Source organism: Bubalus bubalis, chromosome 3, assembly GCF_019923935.1.
Source record: "Bubalus bubalis isolate 160015118507 breed Murrah chromosome 3, NDDB_SH_1, whole genome shotgun sequence".
Lineage (NCBI taxonomy): Eukaryota > Metazoa > Chordata > Mammalia > Artiodactyla > Bovidae > Bubalus > Bubalus bubalis.
In genome coordinates this window covers 72,762,361-72,786,538 of record NC_059159.1, presented here as the reverse complement: position 1 = coordinate 72,786,538, position 24,178 = coordinate 72,762,361, and the positions used below count along the sequence as shown (strand labels likewise).

The window sequence follows — 24,178 nt, the reverse complement described above, 5'->3', positions numbered from 1 at the left end:
CTGGGAGGGATTGGGGGGCAGGAGGAGATGGGGACCACAGAGGATGAGACGGTTGGATGGCATCAGCAACTCAATGGACATGAGTTTGAGTAAACTCTGGGAGTTGCTGATGGAAGGGATACCTGGCTTGCTGCAGTCCACGGGGTCTCAAAGAGTTGGACATGACTGAGCAGCTAAACTGAACTGAATATTAAGTAATCTGGACTTCATAGAATTTGTTCGGATTAGTTCTCTGCTGTTTTCTGGAAGAGATTGTGTAGAATTGGTATTCCTTTAAAATTGTTAGATTTTACCAATGAAAGCATCGGGCCTGAACATCTTTGTTCAGGAGATTTTAAACTACAAATTCAATTTGTTGAATAGTTACAGGACTGTTCATATTATCAGTTTCATCTTGGGTGAGTTTGGGCAGTCTGACTTCTGAGGAATTGGTCTACTTCATCTAAATTGTCTGGTTTATATGCATAGAGTTGTTTGTAATAGTACTTAGGTATTTTTAACATTTTTATTGGAAAGTGAAAGTTAGTTTTGGTTGTGCTGGGTTTCCATTGCTGCGTGCAGTCTTTCCCTAGTTGCAGAGTGTGGGGGCTACTCTTGGTTTTAGGCTTTTCATTGTGGTGGCTTCTCTTGTTGCAGAGCCTGGGCTGCAGAGTGTGTGGGCTTCAGTAGTTGTGGCACATGGGCATGTCACTCTGAAGCATGAGGGAATTTCCTGGACCAGGGATCGAACCCATGTCCCCTGCATTGGCAGGCGGATTCTTAACCACTGGGCCACTAGGGAAGTCCTTCCTTATTATATTTTTAATGTCGGTAGAGTATCTAGTGATACCCTTTTTTTCATTCTTGATATTGTGTTTCTCTCTGTCTTTTTAAATCATTCTTACTAGAAGCCTGTCAATTTTACTGAAGTTTTCAAAGAACCAGCTCTTGGGTTGAGTGATTTTTTTTCAAAGTTGATTTTCTGATTTCAGTGTTATTGATTTCTCTTCTTTATTATTTCCTTTCCTTTGCTTGCTTTTGCTTTATTTTGCTCTTTTTGGTTATTATGAATAACACTACTCTGTTATAAACATTCATATGCACATTTTTGCTTCAGTTCAGTTGCTCAGTCATGTCCGACTCTTTGCGACCCCATGGACTGCAGCATGCCAGGCCTCCCTGTCTATCACCAACTCCTGGAGCTTGCTCAAACTCCTGTCCATTTAGCCGGTGATGCCATCCAACCATCTCATCCTCTGGCGTCCCCTTCTCCTCCCGTCTTCATTCTTTCCCAGCATCAAGGTCTTTCCCAGTGAGTCAGTTCTTCCCATCAGGTGGCCACAGTATTGGAGTTTCAGCTTCAGCATCAGTCCTTCCAATGAATATTCAGGACTGATTTCCTTTATGATGGAGTGGTTTGATCTCCTTGCTGTCCAAGGGACTCTCCAGAGTCTTCTTCAACACCACAGTTCAAAAGCCTCAATTCTTTGGCACTCAGCTTTCTTTATAGTTCAATTCTCACATCCATACATGACTACTGGAAAAACTACAGCTTTGATGAGACGGACCTTTGTTGGTAAGTAATGTCTCTGCTTTTTAATAAGCCGTCTAAGATGATCATAACTTTTCTTCCAAGGAGCAAGTGTCTTTTAATATCATGGTTGCAGTCAGCATCTGCAGTGATTTTGGAGGCCCCCAAAATAGTCTGTCACTGTTTCCATTGTTTTCCTGTCTATTTGCCATGAAGTGGTGGGACTGGATGCGGTGATCTTAGTTTTCTGAATGTTGAGTTGTAAGCCAACTTTTTCACTCTCCTCTTTCACTTTTCATCCAGAGGCTCTTCGGTCCTGCTTTGCTTTCTGCCATAAGGGTCGTGTCATCTGCACGTCTGAGGTTATTGATATTTCTCCCAGCAATCTTGATTCCGGCTTGTGTTTTGTCCAGTCTGGCATTTCACATGATGTACTCTGCATAGAAGTTAAATAAGCAGGATTATTTTTGCTTAGACATGATTTAAAATTATTTGGGGTATATTCCTAGGAGTGGAATTCTGGATCATGTGGCAGTTTTATGTTTAACTGCTTGAATAGTCACCATAGTGGTTGCCTCATTTTACATTCCTATCAGCAAATTTTTTTTTGTACCTAGTCCAGCAATCTTACTCTCTTATGTCGTCGATAGTTCATTTATATATAATGCGATTGGTGATGTACTTGGGTTAATATCTGCCATCTTATTCTTCGATTTCAGTTTTTCCAAACTGTTTGCCTTTTTCTCTCTCCTATCTTGTTTCTTTTGTATTATTCGATTTCTCTCTTTATTACCTAGTTAGTTGTGCGTTCTTTTATTGCTTACCCCAGAAATTATGATATGTACTCTTGACTTACAGTATTTTAATAAAAATAATAACTTTGATCACTCTCCCATTCGTGTTCCTCTGACCCCTATCTTTATAATTTTATTATCACACATAATTATTTTGTATTTTATATGTCTTTTAAGGCATTATTTTTTATTTTTACAGAGAATATTCATTTCTGTTTTCCCACATATTCACCTCTTTTGTGGATTTTAATTCATTTTGAATTTTCATCTTAGATTACTTTTATCTTTTAGTGTAGGTTTGGGCCAGTCACTTTTCTGTTTTTGTCTATCTGAAAATGTCTTTACTTTGCTTTCACTTATTAAAGGATATTTCTGTTGACCATAGTATTATGGTGAGCAGTTGTTTTCTCTTAGCTCTTTAAATAAATCATTCTGTTGTTTTCTAGTATTCCAAAGTCCAGCAGTAGTTGTTCTGTTGAAGGTAATGTGTCTTTTTTCCCCCATTGGTTGTTTTTATGATATTTTTCTTTGGTTTTCCACAGTTTAAATGCGATATGCTTAGGTGTATTTTTTGTATGTATTCTTCTGGGGATTTTCATAACTTTTTGAATCTATGGGTTGTCTTTAATCAGTTTTGACAAATTCTTGACCCTCATCTTGTTACATATTGCCTCTGTTCATTCTTTCTTCCCTCTTTTGAGGTTCCGGTTATGTATATCCTAAACATTTTCATGGTGTTTTACACATCTATTATGCTTTTTTCTGTATTTTTCAGTAGTTTTTGGTCTGTGTGCTTCTGGTTTGGATATTTTCTATTGCCTTGTTTTCCATTTTGCCTTTTCTTTCTTCTGATATATCTAATGAGCTCTTAATTTCATCATTTATGTATTTCACTTAGAGAATTTCCATTTGGTCCCTCTTATGATCGATACCAATTTTCTGGAATCCTTCATCTTTTATTTTCTCAAACATATTTCTCATGTACAGTCTTGGGACTGAGCTGAGTTGAGGCTGGGTTTCAGTTTTGATCGGTCTCTGCCTCCCTGTCGTTTGCCCCCACTGCTGAAGTGTGGTCACTCAGGGGAGGAGCTTCCAGCTGTGAGTGAGTTATGCTCAGGTCCCCTGGTTGGACTTGAGCCTCTAATTTATGTTTCCTCACACTGATGACACTGCCAAAATCTCCACTCTGCTTTTCAGAGGCTTCATGCTTAGCTTTTTAATCTCCTGCCCTGTGCATCTCCAGAATTTTCAAATATCTTGAAGGGAAAATTAGCTCTGTGTCAGGCCCAAACCTAGGAACTTCCCTGTTCACCCATCTGTCACTTTTGTTTTGAATTTTGTCTGTAGTCTTTTTTTTTCTAATTTTTATTTTATATTGGAGCATCATCGATTAACAGTGTTGTATTAGTTTTAGGGGGTACAGCAAGGTGATTCAGTTATATATATACATGTACTGCCTATGGTCTTGCACGACTACCAGAGCCCTGCTGGTTTCTTGGTTCTCTAGCATCAGCCTGGGCAAAACTTGCTTCTCAGTCTCTTGCCTTACACCCAGGTTCAACAGATACCTCCTTGGAGAAGTGGCTGCACTTATCAGGCCACCTCTGCATGCTTCCCTGCTCTCTGATTCCTGGTTTGTCTAGTTCTTTTCCTTTAGTAGTTCTCTAGTAGCCTTCAGTAGATACTTTAAAGCTTTTCCTATATTTTGACGTGGTTCTTGATGGAAACATTGATTTAATTTAAAGTTATTAATTTAAAATTATTTCTTCTTGCTTGGAAGTGCTGATTGCATACAGTTTATGTTATATATAAATATGTTATATTTATTATATATAGTATATATAATATATATAGTGTTATATATATTAATATATATAATATATAGTGATAGTGATATTAAGTGATAAAGTGATCATCACATACAGTTATGTATCAGTTATCACATCTCTTATACAGTTAACTTCTTTTAACACAGTTTCTTTAAGTGACTCTTGGTTTTGTGACTTCATTGTGTATAGAAGGCTTCTGGATAATGCTTTATATCAGTGTAGAAATAAATTGATTGAGTCTTGGTGGAAAGGCCTTGTGGTGAGAATATGTTATTAGTTAAAAATCAGCAATGACTCTGAAACTGGTTATATAAACATGTGAAAAAAATATTTGGTAGTCAAAAGTCCAGATGTACATTTCTTGGGATAATTGATCTATTCCTGTGGTTATGATGATAATTTTAGTATGGTTTTATGTTTGGGGCCACTATTTTTTCTTTTTGTTCCCTTAGTACCAGCTTACAGTGTTAGCTGTGTTTACATCATATGATTTCAGAGTTCAAAGAACTCTAGTGTATGTTTTTAAAATTTTCTTTTAATGTAAAAAGAACAGGAAAATACGAGACCAAAGTGATATCTCTTCCTTTACCTCCCACCTCAAAACATGTACTACTGTTTATAATAACGACTACTCTTCCTCTCCTGTTGGGAAGGATTGAAGGCAGGAGGAGAAGGGGACAGATGGTTAGATGGCATCACTGACTCAATCGACGTGAGTTTGGGTAAACTGTGGGAGTTGGTGATGGACAGGGAGGCCTGGCGTGCTATGGTTCATGGGGTCGCAAAGAGTTGGATACGACTGAGCAACTGAACTGAACTTCCTCTCCTACCCTTTCCTTTCATTTTTTGTCCTCCTCTCCTTTTGATATATGTTAGTTGACAAAAATACAGAAATTGAAGTACATAAGAAAAAGAAAATTGAAATCTCTTATAATCCCATTACCAAGCAGTAATTAGGTTTCTGAGCATTTGACACGCATCTTTTGTGGATTTTTCTTTGTAAAATGGACTGTATTGTTATTTGTCGTTCTCAGCCAGGCCTTTTCATTAATATCACCTGTAATAATTAAAATATCCATATAGATTCTGCAGTACACCTCATACTTAACCAAATCAGAATCTCTAGGTGATTCTGGGTGAAGAGGGTTTTGTTGAAAAAAAGAAAAGCTTCTCTTCAGAAAATTTTAATTGCCTTCAGAAGTCTTCTAAAACAGAAAAAGCAAGAATATCGCCATATTACCTATGAAGAAAACTTTAACGTGTATACAACTCTTCATCTAATGATTTGATTTGAACTTTTTCCTAGCCATTCCACCCTATGGTGAATTTGGATTGCTCTCGGGATTTCCGGCCATTTCTCTGTGCGCTCTATGCTCCTATCTGTATGGAATACGGACGTGTCACACTTCCCTGCCGTAGGCTCTGTCAGCGGGCTTACAGTGAGTGTTCGAAGCTCATGGAGATGTTTGGTGTTCCTTGGCCTGAAGATATGGAATGCAGTAGGTGCGAAAATCATAGATTTTTCATGGACCATTGCTTCTTTTGCAGCATATTTAAAATTGTTTTCTAGTTCATCAGTTTTTAAGAACTTTTCAAAGTGTGTATATTACTTATAATTTTGAACAGAAGTTTCATGCCTCAGAGCTGTTCATTTCCTTAGGAATTTGGAATGAAATGAAAAAGGTAGAAAAAGAAAAACATTTCTATGAAGAAAATTTTTAGATAATTAAGAAAAATATAATCAAGATATAGATTGTTGATATCTTTCCCTTACAGTTTTTTTTTTCTGATTATAAAAGTAATGCCATTTATAAAAGATTAGAAGATATAGAGAATATAATCATTTGTTGCCTCATTATTAAATATCTTTAATGATGATTTAATGGGACTTGAATATCTTTATAATTTCAGTGTTAATGACTATAGTAGTTCTGTCATTTCTGTTTTTCTTCCTTTCTTTCTTTTTTATTTTTTCAATTTTGTTGTTTTGACCATGCAACATGTGGGATCTTAGTTCCCTGATCAGAGATAGAACCCATGCCGTCTGCACTGGAAGCACGGAGTCTTAACCACTAGACTGCCAGGAAAGTCCCTCGGTTCTGTTTTACTGTCATGTATTAACATACTCAGACCCAGAAAATGTCATACTTTTCAGATCACTTCCAATATATAGATTGTAAGCATTTCCTAAAGGTTTGAGGATATTTACCTGACAGTCTTATAGATTTGTATAAGAGCACATACGTGTATGGTAGTAATACTGAATTTTTTATACTATAATGTTGTACCTTTTTGTGTTCTTACATATTTCAAGGATAAAGCATAAATGAATACCTATAAAACTTTTACTGTTTAGCTTTGTCCAATAGTATTTTGCAGTGTTTGCTTCAGTTTTTTTTTTTCTTGGCCACACCCAAGATCCACATGGCTTGCAGGATCCTAGTTCCCCCAACTAACGATGGAACCTGGGGCCCCAACAGTGAGAATACTGAGTCCTAACCATTGGGCAACCAGGGAATGCCCCAGATTTCTTTTTTAAAGAAATAAAACAGTACAGGTAGAGTTGAAAATTCCTTCATTAGTATTCATCTTGATTTCATTTGCTTCTTTTCTCCCCAGAGATGAGATAATCATTATGTTGAATTTGTTGTTAATTCTTCTTAAGTTTGTTTTTATATTCTTACTATACATTACATATATATCCATAAGCAACATTATATACTTTTTTACATTTTATATATATATATATATAAATATATAATGTTGCTTATGTATCTGTGTTTATATCTGTATCTGTGTTTATCTTTGTTAGTCTGGTTCATTCCTCTTAATTGCTGTGTAATGGCCAATTGTGTTAATATGATCTATAGTTATTTAGCCATCTTCTACTGATGGTCATTTAACTTATTTCCAAGGGTTTACTATTATGGGCAGTGCTGCACAGAAAACTTTTTTTCTCCTTCATGTTTAAAATTAATTTTATTTATCATCTATCAATAGCCCTTGAAGATAGGTAAAAAGCCCATGTTATTATTGTCATTTGATAGATGGAAAAACTTAAAACATGTATTAGTTACTTGTAGTCAGTTCACTGAGAATTTGCTTTCTCTTATTTGTCCACGCTGTTTTCCACCTATTTGACATACTATCTTATCTGGCCCCATCAAACCATCCACTGTCTCCCCAAAACCTTACAACATTTATAGTTCCTCTTTTAGAAATCTAAATTTCTTGGTATTTATAACAACAGTTATGAATTACCTCAGTAGGAATCCTATTTTATGTTTTGTGTCTAGCTCCTATTGTTTAGTGGTCTTTTTATTTTAATAGATTATGTACAGTTGTAGAAATGTCATTATGATTTCTGTTTTGATAGTATTAAATCTATTTTATGTCCTCACTATTTTGCCTGAAATTGCCTAACTCTGAATTCTTACTTAAATTCTGACAAACTGATCTTTCATAATAACGTTTCATTGTTCCACATCTCTCATATCCTTGTTCATACTGTATCTGTTCTTCAGTTTCATGGATACCCCAAAGTTTTGGGGTTTTCCCCCACCTTTCCTAATAGGTCCCTTCCTGATCTCATTTCTTTTCTTACTTAGGTTAAGCTTGTTGTCCATTACATAAAATAGTATGTAACTTTTGCTAACAATTTCAACTTATTCCTTCTACTGTACTTGTTCAGATCTCTAGCTGGACCAATTCAACTAATTTCTTACAAATTAATTATGCTGCGTATTTAATTATTTAAACCATAGCAACTCCTTTTTTTTTCCACTACAGTCCAGATTCTATCATTGTTTTATTATTTTTGCTTTATCATATCTGTCCATCCCTCTGCTGATCCACTAATCTACATTATTCTTGAGTGTATTTCAAAATAAATTAGAGACAGCAGTTACTGTCCTCACAAATATTTTATCAGGTCCTTCACCAAACATTTGTCTAATAGTTCTCTGGGTTTTTTTCTATTTAAAACTTTACAAGGAAATGCACAAATCTAAAGATAGCACCTGAGTTTTAACAAAAACATGCAGGTTAGAAAGCCAAATCCTTAGAAGGATATAGAACAGGATCATTACCATTACCTCATGCTCTCATGTTCCTTGCTAGTCAGTCCATGTCTATACCATCCTCTGGAAGCAACTACTGTTTAGCATCCTTCCTAGATAATTACTTTGTATATTCTAGAACTTCATACAAATAAAGTCATAAGTTGTATAACTCTTATTTTGCTTGAGTTAAGATTGCTCTTTCTTGCTCTGTTTTCAAGACTCAGTGTTTTTGTGTTCATTAATAGTTCTTTCCTTTTTCTTGTTTTCTATGGTATAGATTACTGTATTTTGCTTATCCATTCTCCTATTGATAGACATTTTAAACCATAGCCTCTCTATTTGCTCTTTGTCTTTAGTCAATTTCCAGTGTGGTTAATAGGAAAGTTTCTGTTCATTCTCCTCAGCACTTATGCCAAATCCATGTCACTCACTTCAAACCTATGTTTCATTTCACCTTTATTCCATATTTGACCCTTACTCCCCTCAACCTCAGTCTGTCCTTTCCTGAAAATCACTTTGGCATTTTGTGCAAACTATCGTGGTCTGCTACATCTCAGACCAGTCCTTCTCAGTTTCCTTTCTTGCATCTTCTTCTTCCTGGTGCTTCTTAGCAATCTGTTTCTGTTCTTTTTGATTCTACATGCTTCCCCTGGATAATTTCATCTCACTGATTTTAACTGTTACTCACATACTGATGACTCCTAAATCCAAATCTATAGCCTTGGCATCTTTCTGGTAAGTTCCAAATCTGCGTAACAAGTAGCCATTGGATATCCTAACCTGAATTTGTCTCAAGTACCTCAACTTCAACATATCTAAAATTGATTTTACTCCTTGCTCATTTTTTTTTAAATTCCTGGAAGGCATAATCCTCCTTCATTGACCTAAGCTCCCACATCCAGTCAGTTGTAGATTCTGTTGCTTTTATTTAGCTCATTTCATAGCTATCTCATTCTCACTGCCTTATCTGGTTTTAGTTATGGCTCATCAGATATCTCTGCTCTCAGTTTTGTACAGCTCAAATGTCTTCCATACTCCTTCTAGTCATCTTTCTAATTAACTTGTATGTGTGGTGAGCGCTTAGTCATGTACAACTCATTGAGACCGCATGGACTATATATATAGCCCACCAGGCTCCTCTGTCCATGGAACTTTCCAGGCAAGAATATTGGAGTGGGTTGCCATTTCCTTCTCCAGGGGATCTTTCCGACCCCAGGATCAAACTCACGTCTCTTGCGTCTCCTGCATTAGCAGGCAGGTTCTTAACCAGTTGAGCCACCAGGGAAGCTGTTAACTTGGGTAAGGGCTATATGAATATATTTAGTCAACAGTCATCAATTCAGCAAATATTTAGTCAACAGTCATCCATTCAGCAAATATTAATTGGATGTCTTCCATGCGCTAGACACTATTCAAGATAGTGAAGCTGAGTAGTGAACAAAACATGGTCTGTTCTTATGGAGCTGCAGTTCTAGTGATGGTTGTAATGGTAGGATATAAATAAATAGATAATGTCAGATAGCAGTGAATGCCAATAAGAAAGAATAGAACTAGGTGATAGTGATACAATATGGAGACATTAGGGAAGTCCTTTTTAATAAGGAGACAGTGGAACAGGGACGTGAATGAAATGACAGAACAAATGATACAGATATCTAAGGAAGATGAGTCCAGGCAGAAGAAGCAGAGCAACAAGTGCAGAGGCTCTGAAGTGGAAGCATGCTGGTTATATTCACAGAACAGCAGGGACACCACCCTTACCACAGCCATGTGAGTAAGGGAGAAGGGAAGGAAATACGATCAGAAAGCACTGGGGTGGGGGGTGTCTTTAGAGCTCCTTTATGGAATTTGGATTTGATTCTGAGTGAGTTAGAAGATTTTGAGCAGAAGAGACATGATCATGAGCACGGGGGTGGCATGTCTTTAAAGGATCACTCTGGTTCTTATGTACAAATGGAGATGAACTAGAAGCCACTCCAGAAATCCAAGGATGAGGTACTAATAGCTCAAACTGGGTGGACGCTGTGGAGGACGTGGAAAGTGGTCTGATGCTAGATATGTTGTGAAGTCGAATGACAGGAAGTGCTGGTAGGTTGTGAAGTGGATATGACAGAAGCAGTTTCAAGGAGGACCCCAAGGGTTTTGGCCTGAGCAACTAGAATGGGATTACCATTTGTGAAAATGGAGAAACTAAGGAGTGGACATCAAGAGTTTGGTTTTGGAAGGATTAAAAAGTAAGGAGGATGTATATGGTGAATTGGCAGTTGGATGTACAGATATATCCATTCATATGTTTATATCAGTGTTTATACACACACATGCACACACATATTTCTGAAAGTGCTTACCTCTTGTGCTTACAGTTCATGCAGTCTTCGTGCCCCAGCAATACTAAACACACCCTGTGCAAACCTCTGTGCCTTTGCTCTCATTTTTTGTTAGAATACTGATTGCCATACTGCCAGTACTGGCAAATACTGATTCAAAAATCCTGTGTTGAGGGATTGACATGAAGTCTTTCATAATTTTGATTGGTTCATAAAGTCATGCTGCTGTATCTTGTATTGTGTTTACAGGTTTGTGCCTTCTTTTGGACTCAAGGATAGAGTGTTTTTTAGGTGTTTTTCTCTTAAAGCCCTGGCTTACTGCAGAATTCTAATAAATGCCTCTGTGCAATAAGTTTCTGTCATTTGGTTTTATAATCCAAGCCTTGTAAGGAAAATGGTTTGTATTAATCAGCTTCAATATAAGGTTATACATGTATTTGGCAAACTTAATATCAGTGATAGTTTATTGAGATTAATCAGCTTCAGTATAAGCTTATACAGGTATTTGGCAAACTTAATATCAGTGACAGTTTCTTGGAAACTATTTGATCTATGTAACTACTGAATATCTCGTTGATGGGAGTCTGAAGCCTTAGAAACTGATGCTGCCAAGAAAACTGAAAACACAGGAAGTTCATGAGAACAGTACTTCCAATCATGTGAGAATGTCGGCAGCACATCCCTGTTTTTTCTGTACTGTGCCTGTGATACTTTCTCAAGTCTGGAAGATTGTCAAAATGCAGATTTCTTGGGCCCTAACACAGGCATAATAAAATAGAATTTGAGGTGGTAAAGAATGTCTCATCCTCTCCTACCCTTGCCCCATGTCCATAAGTTTATTCTCTATGTCTGTTTCTCCATTGTTGCCCTATAAATAAATTCTTCAGTACTGTTTTTCTAGATTCCACACATATGCATTAGAATACAATATTGATCTTTCTCTTTCTGACTCACTTCACTCTGTATAATTGGTTCTAGGTTCATCCACCTCATCAGAGCTGACTCAGATGCCTTTCTTTTGATGGCTGAGTAATATTCCATTGTGTATATGTACCACATCTTTATCTATTCATCTGTCAATGGACATCTAGGTTGCTTCCATGTTCTAGCTATTGTAAATAGTGCTGCAGTGAACAATGGGATACATGGGTCTTTTTCAACTTTGGTTTCCTCAGGGTATATGCCTAGGAGTGGGATTGCTGGGTCCTATGGTGGTTTTATTCCTAGTTTTTTAAGGAATCTCCATACCATCTTCTGTAGTGGCTGTATCAATTTACATTCCCACTCACAGTGCAAGAGCATTCCCTTTCCTCTACACCCTCTCCAGCATTTGTTGTTTGTAGATTTTTTGATGATGGCCATTCTGACTGGTGTGAGGTGATATCTCATTGTAGTTTTGATTTGCATTTCTCTAATAATGAGCAATGTTGAGCATCTTTTCATGTGTTTGTTAGCCATCTGTATGTCTTCCTTGGAGAAATGTCTGTTAGGTCTTTTTCCCACTTTTTGGTTGGGTTGTTTGTTTTTCTGGCATTGAGTTGTATGACCTGCTTGAATATTTTGGAAATTAATCCTTTGTCAGTTGTTTCATTTGCTATTATTTTCTCCCATTCTGAGGCCTGTCTTTTCACCTTGCTTATCATTTCCTTTGCTGTGCAAAAGCTTTCATGTTTAATCAGGTCCCACTTGTTTACTTTTGTTTTTCTTTGCATTATTCTAGCAGGTGGGTCATAGAGGATCTTGCTTTGATTTATGTCACCGAGTGTTCTGCCTATGTTTTCCTCTAAGAATTTTATAGTTTCTGGTCTTACATTTAGGCCTTTAATCCTTTTTGAGTTTATCTGTGTGTATGGTATTAGGAAATGTTCTAATTTCATTCTTTTACATGTAGCTGTCCAGTCTTCCCAGCACGGACACGAAAGAGTCGGACACGACTGAGCGACTGAACTGAACTGGACTGAAGTGATTGATAGAATTCTCCTTTGAAGCCATATGGTCCTGGGCTTTGTTTTTTGGGAGATTTTTGATCACAGCTTCAATTTCAGTGCTTGCAATTGAGTTGTTCGTAATTTCTATTTCTTCCTTGTTCAGTCTTGGAAGATTGAACTTTTCTAAGAATCTGTCAATTTTTTCCAGGTTATCCATTTTATTACCATATAGTTGTTCATAATAGTCTCATAATTGTTTGTATTTCTGCATTGTCTGTTTTAACCTCTCCTTTTCATTTCTAATTTTGTTGATTTGATTCTTCTCTCTTTCTTTCTTGATGACTCTGGCTAAAGGTTTGTCAATTTTGTTTATCTTCTCGAAGAACCAGCTTTTAGTTCTATTAATCTTTACTATTGTTTCTTTCGTTTCTTTTTCATTTATTTCTGCTTGGATCTTTATGATTTCTTTCCTTCTACTAATTTTGGGGGTTTTTGTTCTTTTTTCTTCAATTGTTTTAGGTGTAAAGTTAGGTTGTCTATTCGATGTTTTTCTTGTTTCTTGAAGTAAGGTTGTATTGTCATAAACTTCCCTCTTAGAGCTGCTTTTGCTGCATCCCATAGGTTTTGAGTTGTCGTGTTTTCATTGTCATTTGTTTCTAGGAATTTTTTAATTTCCCTTTTAACTTCTTCAGTAACCTTTTGGTTATTTAGAAACATGTTGTTTAATCTCCAGGTGTTTGTGTTTCTTACAATTTTTTTCTTGTAATTGATACCTAGTCTCATAGCATCGTGGTCGGAGAAGATGCTTGATACGATTTCAATTTTCTTAAATTTACTAAGGTTTGATTTGTGACCTAAGATGTGGTCTAGCCTGGAGAATGTTCCATGTACCCTTGAGAGGAAGGTGTATTCTCCTGCATTTGGATGGAATGTCCTGAAGATATCAATGAGGTCCATCTCATCTAATGTTTCATTTAAGACTTGTGTTTCCTTATTAATTTTCTGCGTTGATGATCTGTCCATTAGTGTGAGTGGGGAGTTAAAGTCTCCTACTATTCTTGTGTTACTGTCAATTTCTCCTTTTATGTCTGTTAGTGTTTGTCTTATGTATTGAGGTGCTTCTATTTTGGGTGCATAGATATTTATAATTGTTATAACTTCCTCTTGGACTAATCCCTTGATCATTATGTAGTATCCTTCCTTATCTCTTGTAATTTTCTTTATTTTAAGATCTGCTTTGTTATGAGGATTGCTACTCCAGCTTTCTTTTGCTTCCCATTTTCATGCAATATATTTTTCCATCCTCTCACTTTCAGTCTATGTGTCTTGAGGTCTGAAGTGGGTTTCTTGTAGACAGCATATATATGGGTCTTGCTTTTGTATCTATTCAGCCAGTCTGTGTCTTTTGGTTGGAGCATTTAATCCATTTACATTTAAAGTAATTATTGAAATATATTTTCCTATTGCCATTTTCTTAGTTGTTTGGGGTTGATTTTTTAGATCTTTTTTCTTCTGTTGTATTTCTTGACTATATAAGTCCCTTTAACATTTGTTGTAAAGCTGGTTTGGTGGTACTGAATTCTCTTAACTTTTGCTTGTCTGAAAAGCTTTTTACTTCTCCATCAATTTTGAATGAGATCCTTGCATACAGTAATCTTGGTTGCGGATTTTTCCCTTTCAGTACTTTAAATATATCCTGCCATTTCCTTTTGGCTTGCAAAGTTTCTGCTGAAAGATCAGCTGTTAAATGTATGGGGTTTCCCTTGTGTGTTACTCGTTGCTTCTGCCTTGCTGCTTTTAATATTCTTTCTTTGTGTTTAGTCTTTGTTACTTTGATTAGTGTGTGTCTTGGCGTGTTTCCTTGGGTTTATCCTGTATGGGACTCTTTGAGCCTCTCGGACTTGATTGACTATTTCCTTTTCCATGTTGGGGAAGTTTTCAACTATAATCTCTTCAAAAATTTTCTCATACCCTTTCTTTTTCTCTTATTCTTCTGGGGCCCCTATAATTTGAATGTTGGTGCATTTGCTATTGTCCCAGAGGTCTCTGAGACTATCCTCAGTTTTTTTCATTCTTTTAATTCTTCTGCTGCTGCTGCTAAGTCGCTTCAGTTGTGTCCGACTCTGTGCAACCCCATAGACGGCAGCCCACCAGGCCCCACCGTCCCTGGGATTCTCCAGGCAAGAACACTGGAGTGGGTTGCCATTTCCTCCTCCAATGCATGAAAGTGAAAAGTGAAAGTGAAGTCGCTCAGTCGTGTCAGACTCTTTGTGACCCCATGGACTGAGCCTACCAGGCTCCTCTGTCCATGGGGTTTTCCAGGCAAGAGTACTAGAGTGGGGTGCCATTTCCTTCTCCTTTAATTCTTCTAGGTCTCTGTTAATTGATTCTTGCATTTTCTCCATTTTGTTTTCAAGGTTTTTGATCATCTTTACTATCATTATTCTGAATTATTTTTCAGGTAGTTTGTCTGTTTCCTCATCATTTATTTGGAATTCTGTGTTTCTAGTTTGCTTCTTCATTTGTGTAGTATTTCTCTGCCTTTTTATAATTTTTTTTAACTTGTTGTGTTTGAAGTCTCCTTTTCCCAGACTTCAGGCAAAGTTGGAATTCTTTCCTTGAAGAAGGTTGAATTCTTTCTTTTGGTTTCTGCCCTCCGAAGGACTGATGCTAAAGCTGAAACTCCAATACTTTGGCCACCTCATGTGAAGAGTTGACTCATTGGAAAAGACCCTGATGCTGGGAGGGATTGGGGGCAGGAGGAGAAGGGGACGACAGAGGATGAGATGACTGGATGGTATTACTGACTCGATGGATGTGAATCTGAGTGAACTCCGGGAGTTGGTGATGGACAGGGAGGCTTGGTGTGCTGCGATTCATGGGGTCACAAAGAGTCGGACATGACTGAGTGACTGAACTGAACTGAAGGCTGGTCCAGTGGTTTGTGTAAGCTTCAGGTAGAGTGTGATTTGTGCTGAGTTTTTGTTTGTTTGTTTTTCCTCTGATGGGTAAAGCTGAGTGAGGTGGTAATCCTATCTGCTGATGATTGATTTTTTATTTTTGTTTTGTTTGTTGTTTAGATGAGGTGTCCTGCACAGGGTGCTCCTGGTGGTTGGGTGACGCTGGGTCTTGTGTTCAAGTGGTTTTATTTGTGTGAGTTCTCACTATTTGATACTCCCTACGGTTAGTTCTCTGGTAGTCTAAGATCTTAGAGTCAGTGCTCCCACTCCAAAGGTTCAGGGCTTGCTTGATCTCTGGTCAGAAACAAAGATTCCACAAGTGGTTTGTTATGGCATTAAGTGAGATTAAAACAGATATCCAAAAATGAGAAACAAAAGATGAACCCCAGACAAATGGCAGTTACAAAATCACACAAATAATAATTAAAATAATGGAATATACACATATACATATACACCCATGAGCAAAGTCAAAACAGTCCAACAAAAATACAATAGATTTATCTGGCAAACAAAGGAAATCAAAAATTATATTTACCAGTTAAGAAGAAAACTAACTAAAGCACAAACTGGAAAACAAAACTAGAGCAAGGTGCCAAGTGAGGAATAAAGCAATGAAAACAAATGAAACAAATGAAAACAATAAAGCAAATGAAAACAATAATAAATATGTTGAGAGGAAAGAAAGGAAATAATGGATATACAAATTTAAATAGAGCTAAATGAAGATTTATATACATTAAAGATTAACTGCAAGGGGAAAAATCAGGAAAGGCAAAGAAAGGGATAAATGTACAAAAAATACAGTAGGTTTAAAAAAATTAAAATTATAAAAAAGTGAAAAGAAAAAAAAAAAACAGAAGAAGAAAGAAAAAAGGAAAACTACACAGAACTGCAAAAGCCCAATGTAGAGGCAGAGGTTTATAACAACATTAAAAAGTGTGACTGAATATACACATATACATATACACCCATAGGCAAAATCAAAAAAGTCCAACAAAAATAAAGTACAATAGATTGATCCAGTGAACAAAAGAAACCCAAAATTATATCTACCAGAACAAAACTAGCCAAAGCATAAACTGGAAGACAAAACTAAAGCAAGGTGCCAACTGGGGAATAAAGCATTGAAAATAAAGCTAACAGATATGTTGAGAGGAAAGGAGAGAAAGAAACAAAAGAAAGAATAGATATGCAAAATTAGATAAAGGTAGATAAAGAAGATTTATATATGTTAAAGATTAACTGCAAGGGGAAAAGAACCGTAGGAAAAACAAAGGAATAAATGTAGAAAAAATAAAAATAGATTTAAAAAATTAAAATTAAAAAAAGAGGAAAACTCCACAGAACTGCAAAAGCCCAATGCAAAGGCAGAGGTTTATAACAACAAGAAAAAATGTAACTAAGGAAAAAAATAAAGCTCAGAAGCTTATTTGGATTTCATAGTGCCAGTTAAATCGACAGCTACAACAGAGGGGAAAAAAAGGTGGGGCGGGGAGGAAAAAAAATCCAAAAGAATCTACAGAACAAGTCAAAACATAAGAGTAATACCTGTTTCTCTTGAGTCACTGCTGTCAGCGTCCTTCCCTCGCTGGGAGTCTCAGTCCCCCTCACCTCCTAGGATGCCCTCCGACACTGTGCTGATCTCTGGACCTGCTGTGGGGGCAGCTCAGATTCTAATCTGGTCCTGCTCCTGTGTGTTCTTGCTTCCAGTGTCCACAGCTATCAGAGCTAGTGCATTTTCTTTTGTGGGAGTGCTCAGTGTCCTTTTATATATTCCATAGACACAGAGTCTGCCTGGTTGATCGTGTGGATTTAATCTACAGCTTGTACAGCTGGTGGGAAGGTTTTAGGTCTTCTTCCTTAGCCACACTGCCCCTGGGTTTCAACTGTGGTTTTATTTCCACCTATACGTGTGGGTCCGCCACTGGGGTTTGCTCCTGCGGCTGCCCTGGAGGACTTGGGTTTGCCCCCGTGAGAGCCAGGTGTGGAGGTGGTTCAGCTGCTTGGGTCGCAGGGGTTCTGGCAGCACCAGGTACTCAGGGGAGTTGGTGGCTAGGGCAGCAGGAAATACAATGCTCTAGAAGGGCATGGCAACCAGTATTGGCCAATACGCTCCAGTATTCTTGCCTGGGGAGCCCCCTCCCTGACACAGAAGCCTGGCAGGCCACAGTCTACAGGGCAGCAAAGAGTTGGACATAACCGAAGTGCCCCTGCGTGCATAGACGCAAGACTTTTTTTGCCTGTGGCAGCTCTGCTCCAGTGCGAGTTGAGTGTGAAGGTGGCGCAGCTGCTTGGCTTGCAGGGACCCTGGCAGCGCCAAGTATGCAAGGACACGGAGTGCCTTCCCTGCAGGAGTTATGTCCCTATCAGAGTCTTTTTTCGAGCCTCTTGTAGCTGGCGATCAAAAGGCCTCTTTGGCCAGTCTATCTCTGTAGCTCCTCCTGTTCAGGCACTTAGAGGGCTACCTTGCCTGGGGTCCTTCTCTGTTGTTTGGTGTGTCAGGCACATAGAGGGGGCCCCTGGGCTGGGATCCTAGTCTGTAGGTTGGCGCCTCTGGCACTTAAAGTGGCACCCTGGGTGGGGTCCTACTCTAGTTCAGTGTGGCAGGCGTTTGATGGGCCAGCCTCTCTATTGTTCAGCTGCTGATGCTGGCGTGTGGGGAGAGAGAGAGGCTATGGTGCTGGGTCCATCCCCTACCCGTGACTCAGCAGTATCGCCTTGCTTCCATGGCTGCCTAGCTTTTCTCCACAGGCATTTCCCACCACGATCTCCTCCCTCATATCTCCTCAGTCTGTCTCTTCTCCCTCACATCCCCTCAATCCATCTCTCCTCAGTCAACAGCAGCTTTCGCCCTGGGGTTGCTCCACAGTCCCTAAACTCCAGCTCCCAGCTGCTCCGCCTTCCAGGGGACCAGTGTTCCTGTCCAGGGTATGTGTAGCTGCTGCAAGGACTGTCTGATTCTCATTCCATTTAGGCTGCCACAGATCAGCTGTTTCACTCTCGGCCTTAGATATTTCTCCTCTGACTCAGACAATTGCCCCCATGTGAGGATCAGACCCCTGCTTCAGTTCCCCCACCATCAAGGGCAGGTCCAGTCCTACTAACACTCCTGTTTTTCCCTGTAGTTCCTTCATCCTACCGAGTTTTGCGTGGTTCTATATATTCTTTTCCACTGGTCAGGTACTCTTGCCCTCTGTTAGCTGGTGTTCTACATGAACTTCTGTGTCTGAAGGTGTATTCCTGATGTATCCTTGGAGAGAGATGTACTCCATGTCCACCGACTCCTCCGCCATCTTGTTCTCCTAGGGAAGATTTTTACCTCTTATTTTTAAGAAAGTTCTATTTGAGTCTAGGGTAAATTGAGGACTATCTTGTAATTAAACATTAAAAAAAATAACTTTCAGCTACTATTCCTCTGGTGCTTTTTATTTATGTATGTTTATTTTATATATATACTTATTTATAGTTTGAAATCTTACTGTAAACTGTGTGTCCTAAATAAATAGTATTAATTACACTATTTATTATTGGCTATGCCTGTTTTAATAAAGAGTAATATTTTTGAAGCCAAAACAAAATTAAGTATACATTTTTCATTTTTTTGCCAACTGTGGAATATCTCAGTATATGACCCACAAGCAAGATATTTGCATTATTTCTTCGACATATCGTAATGTTCTCCAAGGACATAAGCATAAATAAGCCACAACTGCTAAATGTGGAAATCCAAATCATTAGGTTCCCAATAAGTAAATGATTCTTGTCTTGTGTTTTTAGGTTCCCAGATTGTGATGAGCCGTATCCTCGGCTGGTGGACCTGAATTTAGCTGGCGATCCCACTGAAGGAGCCTCAGTGGCAGTGCAGAGGGACTATGGCTTTTGGTGTCCTCGAGAGTTGAAAATTGATCCTGATCTTGGCTATTCCTTTTTGCACGTGCGTGATTGTTCACCTCCTTGTCCAAATATGTACTTTAGGAGAGAAGAGCTTTCATTTGCTCGGTATTTCATAGGATTGATTTCAATCATTTGCCTCTCTGCCACGTTGTTTACTTTTTTAACTTTTTTGATTGATGTGACAAGATTCCGTTATCCTGAAAGACCCATTATATTTTATGCCGTCTGCTACATGATGGTGTCATTAATTTTCTTTATTGGGTTTTTGCTTGAGGACCGAGTTGCCTGCAATGCATCCAGCCCTGCACAGTATAAGGCTTCCACAGTGACCCAAGGATCTCATAACAAAGCCTGTACCATGCTTTTTATGGTACTCTACTTTTTTACTATGGCTGGCAGCGTTTGGTGGGTGATTCTTACCATCACATGGTTCTTGGCAGCTGTGCCAAAGTGGGGTAGTGAAGCTATTGAGAAGAAAGCCTTGCTGTTTCACGCCAGTGCGTGGGGCATCCCTGGAACTCTGACCATCATCCTTTTAGCGATGAATAAAATTGAAGGTGACAATATAAGTGGCGTGTGTTTTGTTGGCCTCTACGATGTTGATGCCTTGAGGTATTTTGTTCTTGCACCCCTCTGCCTGTATGTGGTAGTTGGGGTTTCACTCCTTTTAGCCGGCATTATATCCCTAAACAGAGTGCGAATTGAGATTCCATTAGAAAAGGAGAACCAGGATAAACTGGTGAAGTTTATGATCCGGATTGGTGTTTTCAGCATTCTGTATCTCGTACCACTCTTGGTTGTAATTGGATGCTACTTTTATGAGCAAGCTTACCGCAGCATCTGGGAAACAACGTGGATACAAGAACGCTGCAGAGAATATCACATTCCATGTCCATATCAGGTAAGGGAAACCTTGTTCTAAATTTCAGAATATTTAACAGTGTAAAGAGCTAATCTTAGTTGTTGTTGTTGTTTTTTAACTCTTCATGAAAAATCTGAACATTAAAATTTTGAAGTGAAGTTAATGAACAAATTTATTGTAGTAAGAATGTCATACACACATTTCTGTTAACATCTTCCTTTTAAAAGATCACTTTCGTGAGTCCAGGCCATGGGCTTATAAGCACTTTACTTCTGTTATCACAAAATAGTTGCTTGTTGATTATTTAGAAGTCTGCAGGTTTGAGGGGAAGATGTTGATTAAAAGTGTCTGTGGAAATTTTTCTGATACTTAGAATGGGAGTTTAACAGTTTTGAAAAAAATTAGAATGCATTTGTACAAACAGTTTCTTTTAGTTAGTCCTAGTTTTTCTTTTTTGCATACTGAATATTTTGTGATTTACCTTTTAATTTAAAGAGATCGGATAATCATAGAATTTTAGATCTAGAAAGGACCTTAGAGATGATTTATTCAAGTTCCCTCTATAATTTAGAGTTCTTAAACATCTATCTCATTTGAGGCTTAGAAATGTTAAATGACTTCTCACTTTATTAAAGTACTTATGCATTATAGATTACTTCCGTTTACTTGTCTCTTTCCCCTCATAGACAGTGAACTCTTTAAACGCAAGAACATCTTTTTCATATTTTTTGAAAGCACGTTCTATAGGTTAGTAGATGATGGCATTGAGAATGGGAATGTGTAGATTGAGAAGAAAAGACATTTTTAAGAAACGTTCCAGTTTTACTGGAAACAAGGAGTGTGTGATTAGCACATAGTCAATTCTCATAAATACTTGATGACTGAAAATGCCATTTCCTTTTTTATTTTGTAGTATAAATAATTCTACACAAAATTACATTTTTATTGTATAAATATTAGCTACTGGCTTTTAAAACAACCTATAATTGAGAGACCAGAAAAAATGAATAATTGAAATTTTATTACATTTCTTGATAGAATTGCTTATTAAAAACTCTTAATTTAATTTTTTAGGCCTGAAGCTAAGTAATCAAATTTTGCCTCTAATGAGAGAGAAAGAGATGATTGGATTACATCATATGCTTCTTTATGTAAGGTTTCTAGGATTCCAAATATATATTATCTTAGGACTATAAAAGAAATAATGTTTGGCTCTGAAATAGTGATCTGAAAAATACCAGCCCTCAAACATGTAAATTAATAAATTAGAGTAGTTGGGACGCCACTATTTTCAAGACATTCCTAAGAATCTTTTAGCATCTTTAGAACCAGTTTGAGCTATACAAAAATGTGTGTGTGTGTTCATTTCTTTACAGTCATAGGTTCTATAAGTGTTTTTTATTTCCAACTTATAGAAATAATGTTGGATTTCCAACATCCTAAAAAGAATAGAAAATGGTATAATAACTAACATAGTTATTAAGCTATAAAGTCTGGGTCAGGAATCCTGGCTTCGTATCTAACTCTTATTATTTACTAGTTTTATAGCTTTTGGATCAACTTCATTTCTTTCCACTTCAATTCCTCATCTGTAGAATGAGTAATGGAATCTCATAGAAATAGAAGAGTAATCGTGTTAGATAGAAACAGTAGAATCTGTCTCCTAGGACTGTCTTTAGGCATCTACATGCAGTTAGAAGTGTATCTTCTGTATAATAAGTGCTCAAATGTTAGTTCTCTTATTCATTTTTTCATTTATTGTTGCTGCTGTTACTGTTATTTACACACACACTTACGTACATAAACTTTTTTTTTTAAACCGTTCAGTACCAAACTTTAGCAAATGCCATGTTTAAGTTATTGAGAATATACATGACAGTATGTGTACCACTAACTTGTTCATTTTAACTGCAGTAGAGAGATTTAATGTACAATTACACTTTAATTCATATACTCATTATTTTGCTGATGGACATAGAGTTCCCAAGCGTTTTACTATGGTAATACCTATCTTCCTTGTACATGACCAAGAATGTTCATGGGGTGTGTACCCAAAAGTGTAGTCATGGCATTTCAAGTGGTTATTTTAATTTACACTCACAGTATGGAGTTGGAATTCCCCATTTCGCACTATCTCGGTGTTCTCAGGCTTTTAGGTTTTTGTCAACCTTTGAAACAATATCTCAAGCCTGTCTTGATTTTTGTTTTTATTTCCCTTATGCCTCGGTGTTTTCATGTTTATTGGCTGTTTGGGGTTTCTCTTCTGTGATTCGCCTGTTTGTTGCCTCTGTCCACCACTCTGTCAGGTTATTTGCCCTTTGTTGTTATTCTTGTTATAATTCTTTGTCAGTTACAGATACACTGCAGATATCTTATCCTGCTCTGTAGCTAGTCTTTTCACTTTGTGTTTTCTTTGCCTCTTGTGTTTTAAGAAATCCCTCCCTACCTCTAAAAATCATAAAAATGGTCTGCTGTTTTTTTCCAGCAATTTTTTAAATTTGATTTTTTAATTCACAGCTCTAATCTTTTGAAATTCATTTTTATCTATGTTATGAGTAACAATTTTAGTTTTTCATATGAATGGTGCTTCTTGCACCATTTATCAAATAGCCCATCTGAATGGTAATGCATTGCTGTAATACACAAGTTCCGTTTTGAGGTTCTCTTATTTACTGCTCTGTTTGAATAACCTTGTTTCAATCCCACATTTCCTCTACCTTATGCTTCTTCAAAATTATTTTAACTGTTCCTGGCACTCTTCTGTTTGAATTTTAGAATAATTTCTTCAGGAGAAACAGTTTGTATTTTGTTGAAATTGTTTCAGGTTTTAAATGAATCCAGGGAAAATTGCTATCTTTGTGATACTGAGTTTTAGTATCGTTTTGTTTCTTTATGTATGTATTCATTAATTTGTTCCTAGGTACCTTACAGTTTTTGTTTCAGTTGTGAATGAGATCTTTTCTCTTGTTACATTTTTCAGTTGGTTATTGCTGGTCTACAAGAATGCCACTGATTTTTATATATTGACCTTATATTGAGCATCCCTGCTGAACTCTTCTGTTGGCTCTAATTGTGTGTAAATTCTCTTATATATTCTTTGTAGAAATCCTGTTGCTGCAAGTAAGGCCAAGTTCATATCTCACATTCCAGTTCTTATGTTTTATTTAAGATTTTTGTGTCTATACTCATGAGAGATACAGACTGTGATATTAATAGTTTTTCTTTTCTTGCCATGTATTTTTCCTTTTTGGTGTCAAGGATGTAATAGCTTCATAAAGTGAGGTCTTTTCCTCCTGTTCTTTGAAACAGTTTTTACAATGAATAGGGACTGCCTGCTCTTTGGAAGAGTCAGTATATCATCCTGTAAAATCCTGTCATGGTATCTTTGAAGTAAAGAGAGAGAAATTTCATCTTTCCAAACTGAAATTCTGCAATTCCCCATTTCTCCCTGTCTCCTGGCCTTTGGCAACCATTGTTCTACTTTATTTCTCCATGAATTTGACTGCTCTGGGTACCTTGTATTAATGAAACTCAAACACTAGAATTTTAATATTAGTTTTCATTCAGGATTTTACTTCAGAGGAATTTTATACAGACTTGTAAATTGAGCACTAGAGCTATTGAATTCCTATTTGAAGTAATATCCATACATAATTGAATAAGATTTACTATTACTGAGCATGCCTAAAAGAATGCTTGTTAAGTTTTGATGATAATTCCTAGTGAGAGGTTTTTTAAATGTATTAAGCAATGATGTTATCCTTGAGGTAGCCTCTGCACTTGTCTTGGAGAACGTAATATTTGAATATATGTTCACATGAATATCAGTGTGGTTGCTTTGTAGTCATTTCTCAAATTAATGAAACTTTCAAACATTTGAAAAATCAGAATATGAGGTAGTTGATCACATTGTTTCAAAGTACCCAGTTGGGTTTAAAGTAAATTGCATGTATTTAAGTCCACGATTTGAAGAAAAGTGGGCTTGTGTAAAGTATTTTAAAATATTTAAA

At 37.2% G+C, this 24,178-nt stretch overlaps 1 protein-coding gene across 3 annotated transcripts in view; it reads left to right on the top strand.

Moving 5' to 3' along the window:
* The window catches only part of FZD3 (frizzled class receptor 3), a 90,767-nt gene that overhangs the window by 26,561 nt on the left and 40,028 nt on the right, over nt 1-24,178 (top strand). For 2 of the 3 annotated variants that reach the window (XM_025281376.3, XM_045165017.1), the window contains 2 exons: nt 5,440-5,636; nt 19,190-20,207. In XM_025281376.3, coding sequence (XP_025137161.3) covers nt 5,440-5,636; nt 19,190-20,207 — 1,215 coding nt within the window. The remainder of the gene's footprint in view (nt 1-5,439; nt 5,637-19,189; nt 20,208-24,178) is intronic. The other variant, XM_025281378.3, reaches the window with a different exon arrangement.